The 26,361-nt window shown below is 34.5% G+C and overlaps 1 protein-coding gene across 5 annotated transcripts in view; it reads left to right on the top strand.

Moving 5' to 3' along the window:
- LOC108684942 (spectrin beta chain, non-erythrocytic 5) overlaps nt 1–26,361 on the top strand; it is a 78,023-nt gene that overhangs the window by 32,896 nt on the left and 18,766 nt on the right. For 3 of the 5 annotated variants that reach the window (XM_018189491.1, XM_018189489.1, XM_018189490.1), the window contains exons 1-4: nt 1,833–1,986; nt 6,723–6,973; nt 7,251–7,418; nt 25,851–26,076. In XM_018189491.1, the coding sequence (XP_018044980.1) occupies nt 1,959–1,986; nt 6,723–6,973; nt 7,251–7,418; nt 25,851–26,076 (673 nt within the window). In that variant the 5' untranslated portion in view covers nt 1,833–1,958. Of the gene's footprint in view, nt 1–1,832; nt 1,987–6,722; nt 6,974–7,250; nt 7,419–25,850; nt 26,077–26,361 lie in introns of those variants that run through there. The other 2 variants (XM_018189493.1, XM_018189492.1) reach the window with 1 other exon arrangement.

Here is a 26,361-nt window from a genome sequence, read left to right as displayed (position 1 = left end):
CGGTATCTTCCTCATCGCACACATTCGATTTCTAGAGCGTTTCAAACCGATCGGAGTAATAATTTGAATTAGAGATGCTGTTAAAGTTTTGACAGTAAATATGAACTACTTTTGAAACTACAAAAATATATTCTACTCTGCAGGTTACAAAGCGTGAGTTTTAAAACCATTTTTAATTTATCTTTAATTATTAATTAATTTTTAATTATAATTTTTTAATTTAATTATATACATAATACATACAACATAATATATACAACGTTATCTCCATTTCTGCACCGTCATTTATAGAGCTTTTTTTTCATTAATTCCTTAATCTATAATTTAATTTTATAAGTAATAAATCGTTCTTTGCGTTTTTGATAATATATATCAGTTTTATTCGTTCGCATTGGCGCAGCTTGAATTGACAAAGTTCCATATTGCGCGAAGATGTCTCCTGGTCAAAAACCCGACCCCAACTTCAGCACAATCGCCGTATTTCCGCTGCGATTCCGCACTTCCTGCCGCATTGACGGCTCCATGATTAAAGGGCTAGTATTTAATTATCTTGTCAGTAACATCGGCGTCGTCAATCATCTCTCAAATTAATTTTCAACTTGACATCATTCACAATCTAAATTCGTTCACTTTCTGCAAAAATTCAAGATTATAAAGAGATGACTTTAGAACGGAAACATTAGGTTCATGTTTTCTCAGGATTCATTATTATTCTCTTTGAAATAAAGTTCACGGAATAGCATATAGTTACGAAAAAAGCTTTATATAATACAAGATTTATTGAGCTTAGAGATACGTACTTAAATTCAAAGAATTTACTAAACTTGTGCGAGTTTACTTTAAATAAAACATTTAATTTGTACTCATATTTACTACTCTAAAAATTTTTATATTATAATTAAATGTAGGAAATGTAGACTATATTTTAAGTAGACTTATTATATTAAAGCTTGTGAAAATTATTCTGTTCTATTATTTTAAATGAAATTATTCTGAAATGCTAAATAGAAAGAAAAAGGATCAAAGTTGTGAATAAAAGATCACAATCTAACATCGTAAAAATATTCCTATAAAAGATCCTTAAAAAATCCTTTAAAGTAGGAAGAGGTTTTTGATGATTCGCAGACATCTCAACTCTCGCGAACTTTTTCGCACGAACTTCAGCCGGAATCAAATTTAAAGCCGCGGTTATCGTCGCGTACGTGTTACTTGTAAACATTCCACAAGAGATATCTCCTTAACGATATATTCTTTGATTTAAAAAAACTCGGATTAAGTTCCACGTATTCTAGTTTTATGCATACAATTGCATCCTTCGTGCTGCCTTTTATTTTTTTACAATTATATGATGTATGCTAATTTTTTTATTATAATATAATCTTTTTATTATAATCTTTTTATTATATTGTTACAAAATCGTTTAAGTTCATCACTTGGCTTAAAAGCTATATTACAAGATACATTTTACAATTCAGACGTGAACTGTAATGTATCTTGTAATATAATATAGTTTATAATAACAATATAATGTTTTATTACGATACATCTCACAATGCACGAAAATGACAATAGAATCTTACGAATACAATTTTTCATAGTCTCAAGTTCGATTGCCAATTCTATTGTTCGTTTCTTCCATTAGGTTTTTTATCGTCTTTATTTTCTCATCACGAATTCATCTCTGGTCCTACGCCTATGTATTGCCACACACGTATAAGTGTACTTAGCTTCTGCTACATAAATAAGCCGGCCGACATAATACACATGCAATACGTGATAAGAGTCCTGTCAGTGGTCTTCGACTGGTAACTGAATCAGTTGGGTGTCACCACTCGTTTGCGGCTCACCTCGCGTATTTTGCCAGTTTCATTAAATTACGTAAAAATCGATTATGCGAATCGCGCTACTGATCGGAAGGACGCGATAAAAGAATATAATATCTCAAGTGAAAGCACCTAATGGCGTACAATCATCATTATTATTCTGGTAAATACAAGATAAAAAAATGTTGTCTGTTACTCTGAAAACCTCCTGTCTGTTCCACACATATATATATATATATATATATATATATATATTTTGTTACGTAATTAGTTTGCGTAATGGAACTCCTGGTCATTAAATACAATTAGGTCTGTGTAGTATCTAATTGTAATCTAATGTACACAGTGTTAAGAATATTTTCATAACCACACCTGTCTTATCTCCGCAGATAAGACAAGCCGGGCGGAAACTTTGATCTACCATTTGCCCTGATGGACTAATAACATACTGTCAGAGATATATTCAGATTGTCTGGTAGTTAAATCGTTCGTTGAAACGAAATAAATTACATTGTAATTCAAATTAATATCTCGAGATTTCATGTAAACTATATTATCATAAATATCCTTTAAAATAAATTTAAAAAAATGCACGTCTAAATGCACATTTTTTTTATCAATTTTTTATCAATTTACAATTATAATAATGATTACAGCAACGAATCTCATGAATAATTTAAATATCAATTATTAAAATATCCTAAGTATCTGTAAAAAAGAATTTAAAAAACACTGAAAGAAAAGATTAGCTGCTGCAGCAAATTAGATGATAGAATATGGCATAGCATTTTTAATTGGTTGCAGCAGCCTCACTTGAATTCACAAATAATTTAAATTAGAAATAGAGAGAAAAATCAGGAAATTATATTTTTTGACTCCGAGATTTCTCGTATCAGTTGACATACGGGGTTAAACAGTGCCATCTCGTTTGAGACGGCTATCAATTTACGTACATGTTGTATCTCGCTACAAGCCACGGACTCGTGCGAAATGTATTTAACGCGAGCTGTGGGAGCATATGTATCGTTGCGCGCGTCACGCTTGAGGAATTTACGCTAAGTACGTATGTTACAGTCGCGTTACATGGATTGCCGTTAGAAACACTCAGTGCGTGAGCACCGAAATGCCTAAATTAAACTTGTCGAGATGCTACTAATTATTGCCCTTCTAAGTTTTTTTTTCATTCGGTCATATTCTCTACTATACAATTTTATAATTTCAAAAATTTCTATATCATAATTTCTTGTCATCGTACTATTAAGATCTTTGATTTTAATGACAGTATGTATGTAGCATATTTTATGCATCCTACTTTTTATGCATCCTTAGTAAATCCTCATTGTTGTATATTCATTAGCATCGGTATAGACCGTAAATCCTTGGCGTCATTGACCTATGGTATCATAAATCGTCGATATAGTCATATACTCGATTATTGGTTAGGTGGAACCAGTAAATCATTGCTATTATATTATAGATCCTTTGGTAGCATAGATAGATCAAGATACCGCTACTTCTATATAGCATAGATCTTCTTCGATGCTATAGATCTTTGCAGCTTATATTCTCGATATTGTAAATCTTTGGCATCAAAAATTTTGTATCGCAGATTTTCCATCATATCTCTTGAGTATACAATATTTTGCATAAAATCTTACACCGGGAAACCAAGATGTTCCAAGATGTTCCAAGATGTAATTACGATTCTCCAGCTTCCGTTTTCAATCGATCAATATGTGAAAGCGTCACTACTGGAGATACGAAAATGTCGCATTAATCCACTTTCGAATTGCGTGTCCCACAGGCGGTAGACGTGTAAATTGGACTTTGGAAATGACTTCACATGCAGCCGCCAGACGATGTTACATTTAATAATCTCATGCACATGTAAACGAATTTTGCTAGCTCGTGAAAGCGTATCCTTTAATCTGTATTCGCCGAGGCACGTCCTTGATCCTTCGAAGCATGAATACATTTCTTTGTCCTCTCCGCAGGAAGAACCAACACGTTTTTATTAGATTTTTTATTAGAAAAAAACTTTCTAATACCTTTCTCTAGCAATTGGCATCGTTAATATCATGACACATTGATGAAGTGATCGTTGATTAACATTGACACGATTGTGGATTGATTATTATCTATCGATTTAGAACCTCTTTTCTCATATACACAAAGAATTCTTAAAAGGAATAAATTATATAAATTACTATAAATTAACTTATAGCAAAATGCATAAATTCTGTTGTAATCTTGTTAAAAATAAAATGATACATTAATTAGTAATCCATTATAAAATACAATTTCTGAATATAGGCTTACCAGTAAACTTTTGAGTGCCGACTCTCAATTTTCAGTTCTGAATTTAATTTTAAATAATTCCTGTCAGCGTTCCGTCAGTATAATTAGAAATCTATAAAAAAATTATGCAGACATGTGTGAGGACAACTCTTTCGACAAACTGACAGCTTGCAAGAGCATTTGGCGGTCTAGAATCGTCTTAGCGGAGCTACAAATGCACGCACGCACGCACCTGTAAATTCACATTCGTGTGTACATACACACAGCCATCATAATTGACACTTCAAAGTTGCGCATTTTTTTTTTTTTTTTTTTTAGCGTGCGCCTCTTTCTTTCGCGCTCGCCGGGCCAATTTAAGCTCGCGTTCACGTTCGTGCGTGTCCTTTTAGAGACTCGAAAAAATTTACGACAACGTCTACGCAGCATTAGCCGAAGTGACAATAAGCGAGGACAATAATCCCGCCGAGTCACGAACGCCCAGTAAGAAACGAGTCACCATGTCTTGAGTGCACGGTCGTCGTTTGTGCACTTGCTCTTATTATCGGGTTGTCGCGCATGAAATGTGAGTTTCGCGTCCTCAGATAACCTCAGAAGAAATTAAAATACTGTATACATTCTTCCCTTTTAATGCTTGTTTAACTTTGCGAAACTCTGCTTTTTAATTAAACGAATCTTATGTAACGAGACCTAATGGGGGCATCTTTTTATCATTTTTTATTATTTGTGATATTTCATCAAAATAACATGGTCTTTAGATCTACAATGGAGTAAACGGTAATGCTTTTAAATTCACTCTGGGGTTTAGTTTTTCATTATCTAGTTAACTTGTGGTTAAATTTAACCTGATATTCCACTCAATGAGCTTCATCCAATGACATAGAATGAAGAATGAATAGATGAAGCCCATTAGATAAAACATCAGGTTAAGTTTAATCACAACAAGTTAACTAGATAATAAAAAATCGGATCTCATTAATATAAATCTAAATAATTTCGGGTACGAAATCGTCATCAATTCTTTGAAACGAAATTTATCAATTAATTAAATTATTAATTTATTAATTTAATTTATTAATTTATTAATTTATCCTCATTAGTACTTTGATACAACGTTAACAATTATCTTCAGAGATATGATATTTATGAGTTTCGTCATCGTAAAGAAATTAATTCGTGGTATGCAGTCATCTCCGTCCAAATTTATCGTTTGAGAAATGATAAATGATAATTTTCAATATTTGTGGCTACGCTGTTCTCTCGATCATTTTAATCCACATAATCCTGTAAATTCAGATTAAGGTTGTCGCGAATATTTTCACACGGCCACTTTGAATGTTGACTTCGTACCAGCTTCGATTCGCTGTTTATCTTCCTGTTGCGTAAATACTGCCACTCGTAAAAGTTATCACGACTCGTTAATCTTCGCGAGAAGGACGTCTGTTGTTCCTTTCTCTCGCACGAAAAAAATCACTCTCATCTTAACGCAATATCCACGCCAATGGCACCTCCTACCACTCTATTTTAGGATAGATACGTCTTATCATTCTCGCATAGATATGAAAAAGATGATATGTTTCTTTATAGCTTTCGCCTGTATAATTAAATTTTCAAATAGAGAGAAAAAGAAAGGAAGAAAGAGACAAAAAGGAATTGCTCCAAAAAATGTTGAATAAGTGCAATTATTAATCAAAATGTATTAAACTATTTAATAGATTAATACGCATGATACAATTTTCTCTTCTGTATTATATTAAATCTAGTTTTATATATATATATATTTATTTTTTTAGATGTTTGTTATATATATGTTAATGATAGCGAGCACTACAGTTTGAATCTTATAAAGGTCAAATTCCATCACACACAGTTTCGATAATTTCTTATCGACATGGCTATTCAATACATCATGATGAATTGAGAGTGTAATATTGCAGCGGTCAAATGTTAGAACGATCTACGTTAAAATAATGAAAGATCATAAGTTACAGAAGCTATTTGTGTATGAGTCATTTTTGCCTCTCGATTTCAATTAATGTATTACGAAACAGTGATCAATAAATATCATGTTAGACGCCTGTTATTCGAAATGTCAATACTAATAAAATGATTGTTACTTTAATTTTTTAAAAATATGAAATATTCGTATTACAAATTGCTAAAATAATATTTTTTGAAATCTCTTAATTTTTCAATAGTGAGAAAAAAACATATTGCTTTTTTACTTTTTAATTTATTTTTACATTCTTAATAATAAATTTTTGCTGCTAATTTTTGTACTAATAGCAAAAATTTTGATTCGAAAAACTTTGGTCTTCTGAAATAGTTATTCCTCGAGCTATTCTCAAAGGATCCCCTATATATTAATTTTGTTATTCATCGTTAATTTAATTTCAATTCCTATTATGAATTCTTGGGGCCTGCAGATTTTGAAACACGTGCTTACTAGAAAGGAGATGTCACAGATGCTAATCGCGCACGAGGCTTCATCTGGAGAACATTTATGATTGTGTTTCCTCCACACGTATCCTGTGTTTACGTCACATTTACGCCACATTTACGCTAACAGAACGAGTTTCCAAAAGCGGATGATTTCTGTTTCAGGGGCGCAGTATGTGCCCGGCGCCGGGCCCAGCGCCGCACCCCAAGAAAGGATCCGTAGTCTCGAACACGCCTCCACATATCCGCCACCGAGAGTCGACAGATACAGGGGTGGTGCGCAGATACAGAAGAGAATGACTCAGAGGGAAGACGTTCTCAAGTTCGAGCAGGGCCGCATTAAGGCCCTGCAAGAAGAACGTCTTCACATCCAGAAGAAGACGTTCACGAAATGGATCAATTCGTTTCTTCTGAAGGTAATGCTTTTAATTGTATATTAAATAATTAAAGATTTACGTAAAGGAAGTTGCAAAAGATAAGAATATTTATCTTATATTCATTTATATTATTTATATTATATTCATGAAACATTTATATCTGTCTCAAAAATATTTTTGTATTTAACGGTATTTTTCCGTATTCATTAATCTTGATGTCTGAAGCTGCTTTCGATGAATAATTTTTTGTAATTATAATACCTCTTTGTGCGTGTCATCCTTTCGAATTGAATTATATTGAATTTTGACTTTTTAGGCGCGTATGGAGGTGGATGATCTATTCACCGATCTGGCAGATGGCAAAAAATTACTGAAACTATTGGAGATCATTTCTGGTGAGCGATTGGCCAAACCCAACAACGGGCGCATGCGAGTTCACAAAATCGAGAACGTGAACAAGTCCTTGGCGTTCCTTCATACCAAGGTAATACATATTCCAGAGAGAGCATGGCTTGTCTTCTTCTTTCTCCTTCTCTTTCTCCATCTCATTCTTTCGAGGTCTCGAATTTCTTCGGACGTTGCTCACTCTCGAAAACCTCTCGAGTGCGAATCATCAACTGCGTGGTTCGGCGTGATTGCACGTGTTCAGCGCGCGAACAACTTTGTTCGGTGAGGAATAAATAAAGGCCTCGAAAAAGCTTCCAAGTCGGGGTGCCGGATAAATTAGCGAGGCAACAAGCAGGTCCGTTAAGTCACGCTCGTAATTTCTCTGTTGAACCATAGATCACCGAAACGTACATTTCGATGCAAATGTACTAAAGATAAATACACAATATTAAATTAATTCCAGACTTACATGCAATTTAAATGTATGGTTGTGGAAATAATAGATATCGCACAAGATATCAGTATTGCGATATTAAATATCAATGTCGAAGTCATCGTAGTGATAAGAATAGATTTGCCGATGACTTGCATACATCGTAATCAAGTATCATGTATTAACGTAAAGAATCATTCGGATGATTAATCTATGCATTCCAATCGTTATTTCCTATCAATCTAGTAGTCCACACACCCATCAGTGCGCGCTGTCTATCGACGAAGCCACAGAAATTCTACAGTCTAGATCTGACAGATTAGAGATCCACAGAGAATCGTTGCGAGTTCGCGAACAAGGCGGTTGAAGAAATATGATGTGCGACGCGTCGCTTCCGGTAATACGAGGATCGGGGCCACCGCGTGATTCCTATTGGTCTCTTTGGAACCGACAAGCCCCCGATACAAACGCCGACGCATCACCGCGCCTGGTCAATGCCTTCGCCTGCGCTCGTCTTGTATTGTGGCTTCGAGTTTTATACTGTTCCTCTCTCGTTCGGTTCCGCGGGCTCCTTGGCATATACGCGCCGCACGTAGTGAAACTATTATGTCATAAGCCACGAAGCATAAGAGGCCATTCACGAGGAGTTTACACTTACCGGGCTTCGTTGCGACGCACCGGTGCTCACCGAAGCGCGCGAGCGAGCTCGAAAAAGAATACCGCGAAGTACGCGGAATTCCGAAGCGTACAACGGCGTATTTGAGTGTTTGTTTTAGATGCCGTAGTGTGTAATTAAATTTAGATAAAATTAGATAATACATTTTTAAGAGAGATAAAGCGAGTCCGAGTGTACAATAACGGTTCTTGGCTTTAGTTTTAGCAAGTAATTATTTCTGTGAACTTCAACCATTTTTATGCAATTCACAAATGAAATTTATATTGCTAATGTAGAATTAATCAGAATAGATTGCACGATAATAATTCTTGATGTATGTTATAGCAAAATAATGATTATTTAATTAAGCTAATTGAACTTAAATATATATATATATATTTTACCATCTAATTTGCTGCAGTAGCAGCACACACATACACACACACACACACACACACACACACACACACACACTTTCTTTGTATGAATGCATTGAAAAAAAGATTGACTGTTGCAGAACAAATATGGCATAGCATTTTTAATTGGCTGTAGCAGCTAATTTTTGGTTGCAGCAGCCAATTTTTGATTGAGTTAGCTTATTCGCATTGTTAGTATAGGATTTCAATAGGCTAACACAACTAAAAATTGGCTGCTGCAACTAATTAAAAATGCCATATTTTACCATTTAATTTGTTGCAGTAGCCAATCTTTTTTTTCAATGTGCGTATAAATTGAGATTCCAGTCGCTCCAACGCGTGATACAGCCTTAACGCGTTACCGTTTATGGAAACATATCTCGGCGGCGAAATACTCGTGATGCTTGATCGTATACTTTTTACAGTGCAAGTACGTGTTTTATCGGTACCGCGGTAATATGGACGTAATCGTTAGGAATCGTTATGAAATCGTGCGTTAAATCGTTGTGTTCGTACAACGGCCATGTACCGATCGCGTGCGATGAAAAATTCATTGTCCTTCGTATATAAGGTATCGGGCATGCGACATTATTATTTGTTCAAAGAGAAAATTTCATGTTTGAATCTTCAAGATAATTCACGAAAGCGATCAATTTAAAAAGCGTATTTCTTAATGTAATTGTTTGTATTGAATCGATAATTTATTAATTTATCAAGTTATTCTATGTGGCCACAATATAAAATAAAACTTTTAGTGAATTAATATTTTTAAGAATGATACTTAGACTTTTATCAGAAAAATTATTATACGACAATAAAGGCTTAATTTAGGCACGCAAAAGTTCTTCTATCATAACGTTACGAGTTAAAAAAAGGCTCCTAGTCAGATTATTTATGTAAATTATTCGCATAATTTCGGTGGGCGGAATGCGACTGCATTTGCGAGCAGTGATCCATGGCGTTTGCTAAATAATGCATGACGTCGTTTACCACCGTGTCTTGACGAAGACCATCATGGTAGGACGAACGATGCGTGTTTCCGCGGTGCAACTTTTTGCAACTCCGATCGGCAAAACGAACGGTACATCGTTGCGCGCGCGATGCAAAAGACGATTTTCACCGGTTTCTCGTTTCCCCCATTTGGAGAACGGAGGAAAAGCCACGTTTGGGTATTCGCTTATTTCTACCTTAACGGTCTACCTTAAACGAGTAAGTCTTCTAGCACGAGCACTTCTCTATTCCGGTATAACCGGCAGAAACTGGCATTTTTATAGCCTATATAACTTTTATACTTAATTATAGCGAAAAACAAGAATCGTTAATAATGTACAGCAACAAGTTTTTTTTTGTACAAAACTTTCGTATCTTTCGTACGTCTTCTTTCAGGAAATAAAAGCGACTATATCAAAATTATAAATTTACATTCAATATATATAATAAAACTAAACTAACAATAAAACTAAATATAAGATTATAAGAGATTATAAGATTATAAGAATATAAGATAATTATAATAGCCTGTGCTTTGAAATTATTCTTCATTGAGAAAATATTCCAATTATAATAATTAAACCTTAAATGAAATATTTGTCAAATTAAAGTAAAACCCATTTTAAAATTAATTAGAATACAAGGCCTCTATTGCTCGTTCATATCTCTAAAGCTTGATTCACCGAAACATTTTAATTGCCGGCAATAACTCAAGAAACTTGGCGTCGAGGCAACCGTTATTCTTCTCAGTTCGGCCTCTGTAAGGCTCCGCGAAAGGAAAGGCGTTTACAAAAGCTATTAGACGCGAAAGGATTAAATAAAGGCCACACCGACGACCACGCCCGAGCGTATGTCAAATTTGGCTCGTGCATTCGAGTGCCGCATGAATCGATCACGGTCTTTATCGTATAGTTGTCTTCACGGTGACGATCTCACCTCCCACTGCGGACTCTTCGAAAAAGGACACGAGTTATTTCTGGAGGATGATACTGTCCGTTACGAGCAAACATACCGCATATTTCAGCAAATCCTTCTTTAGGCTTTCGCCTAAAGATGCTTTGTGACGCTACCGACGATTTCCTTCCGATATTAAGTTAAACGCAGCAATCGAGCGAAAAATTCATATTTCTTTGAACGATAATTCAGATTCACTCAGAAAAGAATTATAGAAGAAACCATATAAAAATAATTTATTTAGAGCATTCAATATATTAACTTCAAATTATAAAAGTATCAATAGTCTTTAAATTTAAACACTTTCTCTCACTTTTTTCTTACGACATGTTTACATAGAAAGTCAAGGAAATTTTCGCAACATAACAAAATCGATAATATAAAACGATCATGTTTTCGCGCATCAAAAGCATGCTGAAAAGTCACGATCTAGCACAAGTTTCTTCCTGCCTATCGCACGGTGTTGTAATAATGATGCTAGTTGATAGGAACATAAGACAACAATTTAAATAATGAGCTCTCATTATGGCAGAATTAGCCGCATCATGCCCATAATACTTGCATAAGTTTTCCTTCGGGTGGAAGGAATTCTTAAGAATTTATATTATATCAACATAAAATCAATATAATTCTTTTTAAATCAATATTTTTATAAGAGTGAAAAAACGAGTAAATTTCAAATAAAACTATGTAATTCATACATTCAGATTACTATTGTAATATAAAACATATATTAGATTAAGGAGTGCAAAATTATTGAGAGAATACTCAATTAATGTCTGATAGACACTATGTGCATATTTAGCATTATTTATCATATTGCAAAGTACAGAGTTGCCAAAAGAATATCCAGAACACAATGAAAGAGAATGCAGAGGTTTAGAATTCTTGAGACTTACCAGAAATGCGGCGTTTCGCCCAGAGGCTCTTCTCAGGCACCCACAAGAATCCAACCCCGAAGTAATTAGGGAGGTATCCGTTGAAGGTATTCGTTCTGAGAAGAAGCGATCTCTCTCGTGCGAAACTGTCGGTACGCGTTGCACACACATCCAAGAAATCTGTGCGAAGAAGAATCTGTGAAAAGAACAGAGATAAAGTAGAAAATGCAGAAAAAAGAAAAATGAGAAGAAAGAGAAGGCAGGTCGATTTCCTTCAGATTTCCTGCTCCTTTTCGGCGATCCGAATAAATCAAAAAGAAAAGAAGATACAAATAAGTACGACAAGAAAGACTGAGTTCGATAAAAGCCGAGGAGGAAGAAGATGAGGAGGAAGAACGGGAAAGACAAGAGCGCGGGGTAGTCGATGGAGGACGAGGGAGGAAGAAGGACGAGAAGTGGAGGTCAGCGACCGGCAGGCAAAACTTGCTAGACCGTCGCGAAGCCTTGCAGATGTGAAATGAAACCAAACAGTTCCGTCATAGACAGAAGAACGTAACAACAGGGAGTACGTAAAAATATCTATTAGATAAAGAATACAAAGTTTGTGAAAAAAAGAGCGAAGCAATATGACCATATAGAGAGTGATTTTGGATAACAATTTCTTCCGTTTGTTCGTTATTAAAATGATTGACTCTATTGTATGAATTGATAGTAATTGGTATATTTTGTTTATATTTTTATTAATATGCGAAATATCCATAAAGATATTTTTATTAATATGCGAAATATCCATAAAGATTATATCTAGGATTTCTAATTTGCGATGATTCTTGATTCTGATTTAAGTTTCAAACACGTTGCTATGGACCGCAATTTCTTGCTGCCCCTCAGGCATCATTCCCCCAATGCTATTTTCTCCATTCTGTTATATTCTTATATCCGCAGACACGTCGACCTATGCTGATCTTCGCGTGTTAGACAATAGCATTTAGAACTGTTTAGAGCTCGACCTCGTCTGAACTACGTCCGTTACGTTTTCACCTTGACGGATGTCTCCATCGCAGTTGAAAGCTAGTTGTCAAAGACAAACACAACAAACCGGCAAGAAGAAATGATTTTATTGTGGCTTATCTGATTCGCGATTACAGCGATTATAACTAATGTTTAATTATTACATAAATCTCTCATTATAACATTTCGTAATATAAAATAGCATTTTTATTTCACAAGTTGAAAAAAATGGCTCTTAATTTATCTTCTATTTCGTATTGTTTATTATTATTAATTAAAAATCTTTCTTATAGAATATTAATTTTAATTTTGTTTTTATTTCATATTTTATCGTTAAGAGTCGATTAGCAAGATTAATCGCTAAAGATTTTTCAATAAATCTCAAATTCTTGCGTATTTGTTGCACGAAGCATATGTTTAAATGTATGGTTTTTATCAAAATAAGAATTATATGTAAAATAATTTTAATATAAAAATTATATGGAATTACACGATTGATCGACACAATGATGTAGGATGTCCGTTGTAACCCGAGGCGTCATCCTATAAAAATTCGCCGAGGAAGTTGTTAAACGCAAAGTGTTTTCAGTATTCGAGAAATCGATCGATTCTTGCGTGTTAGATAATCGCGCTTCAAAAAGAACCGGTCGACCTTCTCCAAAGAATCTTCTCTAAAGTTTTGATCGTGATGGATATTATGAAGAACATACATTACATTAATAATGACACGTAGTCGATCACTAAGAAGTAATTCCTACTAAGAAGAAGGTTTGATTGATCACTACATGTATCAATCGGTCATTCTCGTGAAGTGCATCCGATGTAATTTGTTATTAATGATAATACGACGATCATTTAATGTTTTGTGATCTAGATGTAATTACAAAAATTTTTAGCTCGAAGAGAAATATTTGCATATAAATAATTCTAATAACTTTTCAATTTTATTGAAATAAACATTTTTAATCTCTATGAGAAATATAGCATGATAGTAATTTTAATTCTTTCCATTTTATTAAAGTAACAAAAGTAAGTAAACTGCTACGAGAGATATAGTATAATGTAAAAGTATAATGTAGAATCAGTTTGAAAAAGTTAGATAAAACAAATTACTGATACTGAACATTGCAAAAAACAGGTGAAAGTATGGCGCGTATAAGTAAACGAGTTCTTAGAAAATTATTCTGATAAGAAATCAGAATGACTTGTAAAACTGAGATGATTGCATTGAAAAATATGTTTAAATTAAAAAATGGATGTGCCGATAATAATTCTACGTTACTTCTATCAACGATAATAAGAGAAAATTGTTATTTATCGTCTTATCGAATAAAAAATGCGTATACGTATTTAACAATCTGTAAATAAAGTTATCTATGCGCGAAACGTGACAGTCGATAAGAGAAACGCAAACATCAAAATAGAGCAAATCGCGATGCGATTTCAGTTTCTGATACAAAAATTCTGGTCCATAAAATGAAAATCTAGAAATATTAGATGATTTCAATTAAATAATTATTTATTATAATTTAAAAAGTTCACTGCGACAATAATTCAAACCAATTGCGTTAAAAATTTAAGAAAATTAATTTAATTATTTGCAAAATATATTAATTTATCGAAGCTTAAGAAAAATTTATTAGATTAATATATAAAATTTCTCGGCTATAGTTATTTCTAAAAATTTTTCTTTTTATCAAATCGAAATTCGAAAAAGTAAGATTGATTATCTCATAGCATACGTTATAGCTTATATAATCTTTCGCAACAATTCTTCAGTTTAGTTGGGACAGGAGAACAAATTGAAACGCGAAACCAATCGCATAGCGGTGAGCAAAATCGAGTCGAATTATTGCAAATATGTGTTATCGTCGATCAGCAAGCCATGTGCCCGAAGAAGATTTCGATAGCTAGCCTCTGCCCTTTTATCCAGCAAATTGCGCGTTTGGCGCGAACTCAGTCTCGTCCTTATGTATCCTCTACGTTGTTCCCACAGAATCGAATCACGCAAATTAAGAGCGTCGTTTCAAAGTATCATCCAAAACCAGTGATTACGTTAATCTTTCGTGATGGTCAGCATGGAGTATACACGACAGACATTTGATTTTCGTTACGCGATCGCATGCGTTCGATCATGATTTGCGAATGAGAAACACTAAATGTACGCAAAATTAAAAGAATTAGATCCAGATCGAATTCTTTTTTACAATATAATGTAATTACATGGAAAATGATTTTTCTGAAATATCTAAAAATTTAGCTAGATACAGATTTAAAAATAATTTTGTTGGATCATTAAAATAATTATGTAGGAAATTCAAGCATGCTAAAAACAATGCTGTAAAAAATTGTTATATTCCAGCTAGCAGATTGAGCGTTCTATATAATTATTTTAATAATCCAACGAAATTATTTTCACATCTGTGTATCTTAGCTACAATCTTTCCGTGTAGATATTATAATATTATTATTCTCTGAGTATGCCATAATCAAAATGTTATACGATTATCGACTTCCGATAGCAGTGATTCGCAAGAATCACCGCGAAAACGGAAGCAATGAATCGTGCAAAATCGTTTTTGCCGCTATGAAGCTTTGATGAAACAGATTTAAGCGGAAACTTATGAATATCATATTCCCCGAAATAACGCGTTCAAATAACGCCGCCGTATTATGATAATAAATATTCGGCGATGCATCGCTCCTGTCTTGCATCGTAAATCTTCAAAATAAATAAATGAAATTTGTTTTTCTCGGCAATGTGTTCTGTCTTTAAATAATAAGGTACTAAATATCGCTGCAAGTAAAAATATAAATTAACGCAATCCTTTTTTGGACTTTGCACTTGTCAAATCATCATCATTGATTATAAAATATTAATAGAGAATATTATAGGACAGTATTCTAAAACGGCTGTTAACTTCATATTTGATAACAGCTAACTGACCTACTCCAAACGATTAAATTAGCTGATTGTTATTTTCGAAACAATATATAATAGATAATAATTAACTGAATGTGCCGAAGAGCAAAATATAAGACAGATAAATTCATTCTCTGCCGATTACATCACCTCTTTGTTTAATTTTATATTTCACTCTAGCATATTCTACGAATTATCTATACTTATTGAGAATAGAAAATGGGAGAGAAATACGACGATTAGAAAGATTACGAAGAGATCGAAAACATGGGTAGAAAGAGAGGTAGACGAATCGCTGGAGTGACGTGTAATCGAAATTTCCAGGATCCCGAGATGCGTTTGGCCGCCGGCGATATCGATCCCTCTTTGAAAGATGTTCGATCGATATCGTAAATTTGCATATGTTTCGCTTCCTTTTTCTCATGTACGATGCTGCACGCGGGCTTCCCACGTTTCTCTTTTAAGCACGTCGTCGCAGAGAAAGACTTTCTACGTGTCCTCATTCGACGACATCGATTGCGTCCACCCGCAGTTTCCCCGATTTTACGAACACCATTATAAATTCTTTCTCTTTTTCTCTCTTTCTCTTCCTCTCCCTTTTCTAGAAACTGCATCCATTTCTCGTGAATCTTTACGAGACGAGCAACGGGCCCCGTAAGGATGTGATATGGCCGTAAAAGCCGAGGGACATTTCTTCTAACGGGCTCCACCTTGACCACCTCTCTGCCCGCAGCATCCCCGCGGCTGCATCATCATCCTTCGCCCGTCTCAGGCGGACACGTTGCTCAACCTTGTACTCCATAACCATTCACGGAAAGCGCAAAAGGCGTATCAACGGCGTACACATGCACGCTCTGAGACTTGAATGACATCCAAACTCACCGGCGAAGTATGCTAACGCGAGACATCCGTCGTCAAGGATGTCTCGAAGCCAGCCGGCGGATGTAGTTCTTTCGCAGTTATTCAATTTGGGAGAAGAAACGTGCTGCTGACTATTCTTGACAGAAGTTATAAGAGTATTTTTACTACATGTTATATATCTTATCTTCAAAGAAGCAAAGCTCTTATAATTATTAAATATGACTACTTGAAATCATTACTACTCTGTTTAAGAACTTGATTACATACTTGACTTTTTATTACATCTTGATTTTTATTAAAATTTTTATAATTTTTCTGTCGTAACATACAATCGGAGTAACCCATCATCTGCAATCTGGAACTTTTTTGACACAAGAAAATTCATTCTTAAATTTCACTTTTACTTTTATTCAAATTTTAATTTTTATTAAATAATATTTGAGTTAAAAAACTATTTGATAAAGTAATGTAATAAACTAATGAAAAGTATAACCCTGAATTTTTCCATAGTTTTTGAAAACCTATAACAGTAAATAAACTTGAGCTAAACAAAAAAGATTTAGATTGCAAACAGAAGCAAATTCTGTTACAAATAAATACATCTCAATTTTGAAAAAAACTGAAAGCGATGATAACAGATGTAATAATAATTAACGTAAGTAAATTTTTTAACTGAATTGATTCTGAAGGAACAATTCAATTATTCCATTTATTTAAGTGATAGAATTTTCAACATATTAAATCTTTATAATATGATGCCTGATTGTAGCATCAAATTATTAAAATTGCTTGTCAATGTAATTCGTGATTACTTATTAGAATAGTTTAATTACGTAATAATTACGTATAATAATTACGTATATAATAATAATTCGGAAAAACAATTCGACGCGCAATTCGATTGTTAGACTACAATATGGTATATATATATATGCAAGTACATATATTGTAATTCAAAATTGAATTATTTAAGAAATAAAAATTCATCGTTATAGGCATTTTAATTGGTAATATTGATTGTGTTCTCATATGCAATCTAAAATAAAGATTCTTAACATTGTTTAAGATAGATACCAATCAGTAGATTTAGGATCGTGTCACATTTCTCTCCACAACTCGAAGTGATTACGAGATTCCTCCAGCAAGGCGTGCTGTGGTAATAGAACGAAAGATAGCGACGTAATCGGCTTTTTTATTACCTCGAATTTTATTGTAGCATAAATCTAACACGCGGCACATATATCGAAGTCGCGGCGATCGTCGGAAATCTCTTTCCGAGAGCTTCATTAACCCACTTAGACGGAGCAGCTGAGAGTTTCGCAGGATTAATTCCGCGCGTTTTCTCGAAACGATGACGAAATACACCGAGAATCTCATGGCTGAATGTCGCCGTAAGTTAGGGAGCGGGATTACCTTTTCCAGATGTCATTCCTGCGTGCCTACGATCGACATTCCGTAGCCCTGCCAAGAATGCGCGGTCAGCTGCCATAGGAAAACCGCTACACGGCCCCCGACCCGTCCTGACCGACTAACATTTTCCCGGCTACTCTTGAGAATAGAAATAATCTTTTAATCCGAAATTTGTTATCTTTTTTTAAAGTTATCCTTAAGAAAAAGATGTTTCAATATAATGATTAACTATCCAAACAACACGAAATAAACTAAAAGTCGACTATAAGTTGACTGAATGTCGGCTAATAATCGACTAATACTTGACGAATGTCTCAAAAAAAGTCAATTAACAGTCAACATTCTAATGTCAACTTACGACTTGGAATGTCGACTTATTCTATGTTAACTGGGAACAGTTGATAATATATGCCGATTGGAAAACAGTCGACTATAAGCCAACAAACAGTTATTCGTATTGTTTGGGTATTCAGTAACTGACGATATTTCATCAGTAGTCTCATCTTAAAAGAGAAGACTCGGAAAGGTACAATTAATTAGGCTTTAAATCTTTTCACTTTTTATGTAAGCAAAACCTTCAGAGATTAGCAGAGACTACCTTCCTTGGTTTCTACTTACTACCTAAAAAATTAGCGAAAATCATCACTTTTTTCATAAAAGAAGATAAAAGATGGTTTAATTGAAGTCATTCATTCAAAGGAATAAAGCTTTTTTTTGGAATGGCTTTAAAAAAAATATAAATTACACGGAAAGAGAATGAGACAGGAATCTATTGGCGAAGGATTGCGAATTTGCTGTCATGTCGAATGAAAATCGAGTCAAATTAACCACGTCATCTTACGAGCATTGCATTTCCACGGTGCAGTTACTGTCTTCGAGAAGCAAGCATGGTCGAGCGGGTACCTTGCACCGATCCAGTGAATGTCCATACGTAGGAGTCACATTCCACAGTAAATGCATTAGAATTGCTATCCCCATTCCACCGACGTTACGGACCTCGCAACTGACCGCGTTACCGCAACCCCTCGCGAAATTAATTCCCGCAAATGTTTCTATTAACTCGTATGAAGTTGCGTTGCGCGGATGCATTCCTCGACACGGACGACGCCGACAAATATCCATAACTACTTCTTCCGTGAGTAACTGTGAATCGAGAGACACGCGGAAAGGTTTTTCCGTTTCGCTTTGCTTCGAACAGAAAGTCACGTTCGACTTGAAGTGTTGAAGATTCTGCGAAGATTTATACGATAAGACTGTAATTTTCGTGGACATTTATTTAATTGCAAAATAATAAATAATTGAAGAGATGGGCTAATGAAAGTGAAGCGCTATAACACGGAAGACAAATTAATTGGATGATACAAACTGATAACTTACTACGCGAATTCAATATCTGTAACTAAGAAGATTTAATGGTTTAACAAATCGTTAATGTTATTCAACTTTGCTATTTTAATATAAAAAATTGACTGTCTGTATTACAACTATAGATCTGCTGATACTACTATAGATTTGCTGAATCAGTGAAGTTTTCAGCTGTGTTTTTTTTCCATGAAGTGTTGTCCTTGACGAGAGAACTTTTCCAAAATTCTCATCATGAGTTGTCATTACACATAGTTGATAATTCCAATGGAAGTCACAACGAGCGAGATTGATCTTCGCTATTTCCTATTGGTAAAGTTGTAAAAATTAGAAGTTGACATTGAGATCGTAAGTAGTTATTTTATAAAAGAAGACAAGTCTGATAGTAATTCACTCCAAGGCTCCAGAACGAGAAACTAAAGTCCGCAATACATTTTCACATTAATCTGAAATTTTACGAAATATATAGAGGTATAAAGCGGAAAAAAAATTCAAAATTTGAAATATAAATTTAGTTATAAACACACATTCTTTCTAATCTTTCTTATATCTAAATATCAGAATTCTGATAGAATTCTGATTGAAATCTGTTATTCCCTGTTTCTATTACCTGTGTTTTTTTTAACTGTATCTTAACCTTCCTATATATAACTTTAATTGGGACCACCATGCACTTCGCAACGCTGGATCAAATAACGATCTGGCACTTTCCGCCTTGTGCAAAACGCCCGCGGCATTATGCAATTATCAATTGAGGCGATCGTATTTCATCGCGACGACGACGGGGTCGAGGCTCAAAAATTTAATTTATTCGATCGGGCACGCTTCAACACAATACCTCAATTAAGGGAGTCATGCGAGAGGCGCTTGGGGCGCTTTAAAATTGCGGTCGAGTCCCACGTTTGCAACGTGCAAAAAACGATCACCGCCGTCGCCGGTGTTGACACCATCGCATTGTGGAGAACAAATCCCCCCGAACACGGCCAGTTGAGTTATTTAACGCCATTGCCCGTTATCGACGCCGCATGTCTCCCTGCACGAGTTTTAACCGTACCCCGCATTTTAGCCGACGACGCATAACAGTATCGCGTTCTCCGGCGTTTTGCTATGCAACCACGGCGCTCATTCATTATTCATGCGCCGCTGAAACTCGACTTGCAACGTGAGTGCACGCGCCTCGGCGTGGCGAAAATTCGAAGGTTCGGGGTACCGCCCGTCTTAGTGCCCCTCTTTAATACTTGTCCCCGTCTTCGTTGACTAACGGATTGTGTTTACGTCATTGCAAAGATAAAAATGCCGCGAGAGAAATTCATCGAAAAATATCGATCTTTTACGCTATATAGTCATTTAAAAACTAGAAAGATATTAATTGTGCTATCGAGAGAGAATGTTGCAAAATGTTTGTCTGTAAAATATGATAATAATTTCAATGAATCTTCAATTGTATAAACTAATATAAGAACGATAAAGGCTGCAAAGTTATATTTGTAACGACGAGTGCATCGAAAATAAATTGCAACCTTCGTTATAAAACGGAAGTCAATTATTTCATCAAAGGCAGTTTTCTTAATGTGTCGTTTAGTCGACTTGTCACGACTGTGCTATATTTATCTTATTCGTTTCTTCTTAGATTTCTCGGACCTCGTGGAGACGTTTAAAAATACCTCACAGTTAATTTCGCGAATCGTCATTCGCTGAATTACTTCGTCGTGTATGGTGAATATTAGAGAACAGTTAAATGCATACGACGGTTTTTGCTTACATATGTGAGTGTAGATTTTATTTTAGATTTAATTCATTCATTTCATGTCATTCGAATGACGTGAATACTCTATATTGATTAATATAAATTATATTACGATGAAAACGTAATTATAATATTGTCACGGTTTGTTCGTTCTTACCATGATATTTTTAAATAATTATATACTATTATTTATATTTATGCAAATATATGCGATACGATAAATATTCTATTTACACAATACAATGTGAAACACATTCGAATATAGTATTTTTGCAAATAACTTCGCAATAACATTTGAATACGTATTATATTTTATTTTACGTAATTTATTATTGTTTGTAATAATATAGTGATTTTTATGCAAAAACATCAATTATCACATTAATGTTATTATTTTACATTACATATTACTTAATATAGCTGTTATGATGATACATAGTTAAGTTAATATTACATTAATCATTGAGTGTGATTAATGTAACTATAATACTGATAATGTTATATCACTTTTAGTTTGTGTGAACTAGGAATTTAAGTCTATCGTGCGTTCCACATATTTTCATCCAAACTTGTTTTTATATGCATTTTATAAAAAGATATTTTGTAAGAAATTGTGTTTTATAAGAATTTCTCATGTAAAATTCAACTTACACAGTCTATCGCATTTTATTCGTGAATCGCGTTATTTCAAGCTATTCTGCGCAGATTTACATCGTCGCTCGGTTGCGCTTTGCTTTGAGTTGCATTTTAGCTCGCGATGCACCGTTGAACACCGATATCGCTCACGCCGTATCGCGTATCGTTGACATCGCATTAGAATTCCAAAGTTAATGACGAGGAGAAGAGAAGAGAGGTACGATCAGCTGATCAGGCTACCGATCGTTGCACCGGTCGGCGGTATGTCGCACATCGTTAGCTGGAGCATCGCACTATCATTATCGAGTGGATACCGCTCGTAGATGTATTATCTGCTCGCTGTTATTACGGACAAGGTGCATAATGCGCGCGGTAGTTGCAAATTGCACGGTGACAGCGACGAGAATACGCTTGCCCCCGTGTTCTCGTCACGCGGTTTAGCCTAAGTAGATCATTAGTCGTGCGTCCTGTCCCGTTATCACATGCGATGCGATGCGATGAATCATGCCGGAAGGGATCAATTTTTTAAGTACAATAAATCGGTTGCGACATTCCGCGCGCGCTTGCTCAACCTGATGTACCTTGTTCGCTATTTGTCTCGCCGAGAGAACTGTCTTCCGATGAAGTGCATGTGAATGCATCTTTGAGAAGCCGCAGGGTATGTTCATCATAAGTAACAGTAATCGTTAAGCAAGCATAAGACAACATTTATAAGAATGTTCTTTCTTCATAACTTCTTGATAACATGAAATCGAGCATCAATTAAAAAAAAAAAAAAAAAGAATAAATAAAATTTGACGTGAGAGCTAAACATAATTTTTACTATATATTAAAACTTAATGATAAGGAGATACAAGTTTATTAATATCTCTCTATCATTAATACTTACATAATAATTACATAAAATGTAAATATATAAAATATAAATATTAGAAAGACTTGATCCTGAAGCAGCATAAGTGACAAGTACAACGTAAGAAATGCAAATGATAATCTCTCTTAAATTCTGCAAAATTATGCAATAACGTCTTGCTCAAATAAAATACATGGGGTTAAATGTTCATCGACAATCTAATTAAACTAATTGAATCGATCTTTTATTTTCTTACCTATACATGGATATAATGTAATGTACTTAATGGATTAAATCCACCACACATTTCACAGCTTGAGCTACAAGAAAATTAAGTTAAATGATAATAATAATGATAATAATAATTCGAAGTGGTAACCGCCCTGCTCGGACATCTGGCAATCGGTTGCCGCAAAATAAGCTGAGATGAGCACGTGGCTGGAAGCCTGCGGGAGATGAGGAAGTCCGGTCTGGTCGGCCGAGATGACGTTGAGATCCAGCAGCACTCAGCGGTCTCGACCAGACTCGGCTCGTTAACTTCGTCCACGAAGACGTTGCCGGCGACGGCCGTGTAACGGTGACGCTATGCGTTCTCTTTGTTTTGTTTTCCGCATGCTGTCAGTCGCTGCGCGGCTGACAAACGCCATAATTTCCATTTCCCAGCGGCCTTGATAGAACCCCCGGCACAAGTGATCGGACTGCATTCCAGAAGCAGCAGCCGCCGTGCGCGGGAAACGTCTATCGACGGCATACGCCGCGATTAACTATAATAGCGCAGCGAGAAGCGCGAGCAAGACTGTCGATCCCGTCGATACATACCTACTTCAAGACTGATACCGTCAAGCGAAATTATAGTCGAGAACCGAGTTACAATATAAGTTGATTATTATAGAAATTTAATATTAGAAATGATTGCTACTTATTTTGAATATTAAAAGCACTAAATATACTCAAAAGAAATTTCCAATATTAAATTGGATTTCTGTAAAAACGACTTATCTCTTTCAGTGATCAAACTTGCTCCAGAACAAATCCGAGCGGTTCCTGTAATATAAAATATTTTTTATTAAGTTATTTTAATGCGTACCCTAAGAAGCTTTACATTTATGTATAATATATATAAATATATATATATATAAAACTAATTTATTTCTTCTTTATTATGGTTCATTCAAAAGAATTCATTAAATATCTTTTTTTTAAGTTTCTTAAATTTTGACTTTACGTATATCACCTAATTAAACTTCGTTTCGAAGATGTTGCCAAAGCGATATTTACAATATAATACAATTTATTGAAAAACACAATCTGCTTAAAAGAAATATTGCCTTCTACTTCAAGCGGATTCTGATGACATCACGATATCCAGTTGCTATAAAAAAGATACTCTCCAAGGAGGAAGCATTTACAAGAATAATCTGTGATCTTCACATATGTTTCTCATGCATACACCCAGTACTTACAATTATATCAACAGTTTACATCCGCAAGCGTTATAAGGCGACTATTAAAAACACATTGAATATCATCGCAGAATTATTAGCGATCAACAAACAAATAATAGCACATCAGACGTCCAATGATCTAACGTTCTACTTTCACCATCGACAAGAGATTATCAATAACGGCGCGGCACTCATGATTGTCGTTGTTGCCAATTGGAAGTAACAAATGCTGCATTATCAATAAGACCCTATTATGCTCAAGTGAACCGTAATACAGTGACACATAGCAATCGCCACTGGCTGTAGTATGTGCGAGAATAATTTTACTGACTAAGAGATTCACGAGCGGAATAATCAAGTCATTAATTATCATCTATGGAGCCAATGTTTTCAGTCTCTTTCCAGTGTGTCAAGATTAAATTCAAATATATCTCTGTATAATAATTTACAACTTGTTTTTATCTAAAATTTCTATATTGCTATTCGATCAAATTGCAAAAAGCTTTGGAGTCTAAGATGAATTTTACCGAGAACAAATGCTATGTACATTAAAAAAAAATTAAAGACATAATTATTCTACCTAATTCGCTTTGAAGACTTAATAAAACATAGAAAATATAGAAAACATAGAAAAGAAGAACTTAAATAAAACATAACGATCAACTTTATTATTTTAATATATAATTATGAGATACGAAGTCGTAAAATACAAAAGCAGGCCGAGCGGAGAAAAGAGGCTAAAAAAATTTCTCCGCTCGTTCCGCATGCTCTTCGATCACACGGAATAAAATGTAATTATTAAATCGCATCAGTTGTAATTCATTATACGGCACGGTCACATAATTACTTCCGCTGAGTCGACGCTCTTAACGGGATTTTACGCGCCTCGAAATTAATGATCCGAAATAAATTTCATAACCGTTGCACGTCTATGGCTTAAATAAAATTAACAGGAATTTCATGAGAGACTAGTATTACGTACTGATGTTTGTATTTGTTTCTCTTGGACTACGTGCAATCAATTACCAAACACATCACCATTAAGATTTACACCTCTCACATAATTATATATTTTGACATTTTGATTTGAAATTTTGATTCCATCATTCATTTGTAGATTTGTAGAAGATATTGTCCTAAAATTATAATATACAGTAACTTTTGATTTTATTTATAAAATATAAAAAAAATGTATCAATAAAAGTTTAAAGAAAAAAACAGCTGCAGATGTTTAATTAGTTTAATTAGAGCTACAAATAAGGCGAGAAAATCTAAAATCATCTACCGATTTTCTCAATAATTTTATACGATCGTTACAACGTAACGCTTTACTATTCTAAATTACTTAGAATTGCGATTAGGTCGCATGTATTTTCTATTTTTATGAATTACTCATCCGTTATTAAAACCTGTCATTTACTGCGTCGAATGCTGCACCGCGATCGTGTAATAGATCGGAATGCGAATAAATAATCATGCACGTAAACGTCGAATAAATTATACGGACGCATTATTCGCTCGCTGATCGATGAGTTTCGCGAAAGAACTTACGAGATCTCACTGCAACGTAGCACATTGAAATGACGAAGTCTTAAGTAGTGAAACATGAAACTATATTAGTATGATATGTGATCATAAGAGACAAGTTTCGCGAAGAAAAAGAAAATTCAGTTAAGAAATTCTGCCGGCGTTTTGCATCTACGATATAAGTGTATATGTAATAAGTATATGAAACAATTTTTTTTATTTCTGGAAAAAGCATTAGTATTAGTTAGATAATATTAATTATGTACTGATGTTCATTTAACATGATCAATATATCATAAATGTTGAAATATTTTTTAATGTTAAAATAATTTTGCACAGGAAATTTTTTGTACCATAAATTCACTATTCTCTTCAATTTTTTTTAACAATTCTCTTCCTGATTTCAAAGATTACATTCTCTGTTTCAGGTTCGCCTTGAGAGTATCGGTGCAGAAGATATCGTGGATGGTAATCCCAGACTGATCCTTGGTCTTATCTGGACCATAATTTTGAGGTTCCAAATTCAAGAGATTGAAATCGATGTAGACGAAGAGAACGACAGTAGTGAGAAAAAGTCTGCCAAAGATGCTCTGTTACTGTGGTGTCAGAGAAAGACAAATGGCTATCCCGGCGTTAACATCCAGGATTTTACTGGTGAGTCGAGTTCTCTGTCTTGCATGCAATTACGCGACATGAATATTCAAAATATCTGAATGTCTTAAAAAAAAAGTTTAAAGAAATCCTATAATATTTATGAATCGAGAAAACATTTAGCATAATCCTATACGCAAATCTTCCAAGCTATAAACTTTACTCTGTATTTTTTTAAGTATTAAAAATTTATAAGATAATTGAGAAGAATTATTAAATATTATTTATTTATAAGATTAAATATTAAGTGTGCACGCACATACACACGCACGCACGCACGCACGCACG

The sequence above is a fragment of the Atta colombica genome, unplaced genomic scaffold (genome assembly GCF_001594045.1).
Source record: "Atta colombica isolate Treedump-2 unplaced genomic scaffold, Acol1.0 scaffold141, whole genome shotgun sequence".
In the NCBI taxonomy this organism is placed as follows: Eukaryota; Metazoa; Arthropoda; class Insecta; order Hymenoptera; family Formicidae; genus Atta; species Atta colombica.
Note: the sequence above shows the minus strand (reverse complement) of the source record. Positions and strands in the feature narration are given on the sequence as shown.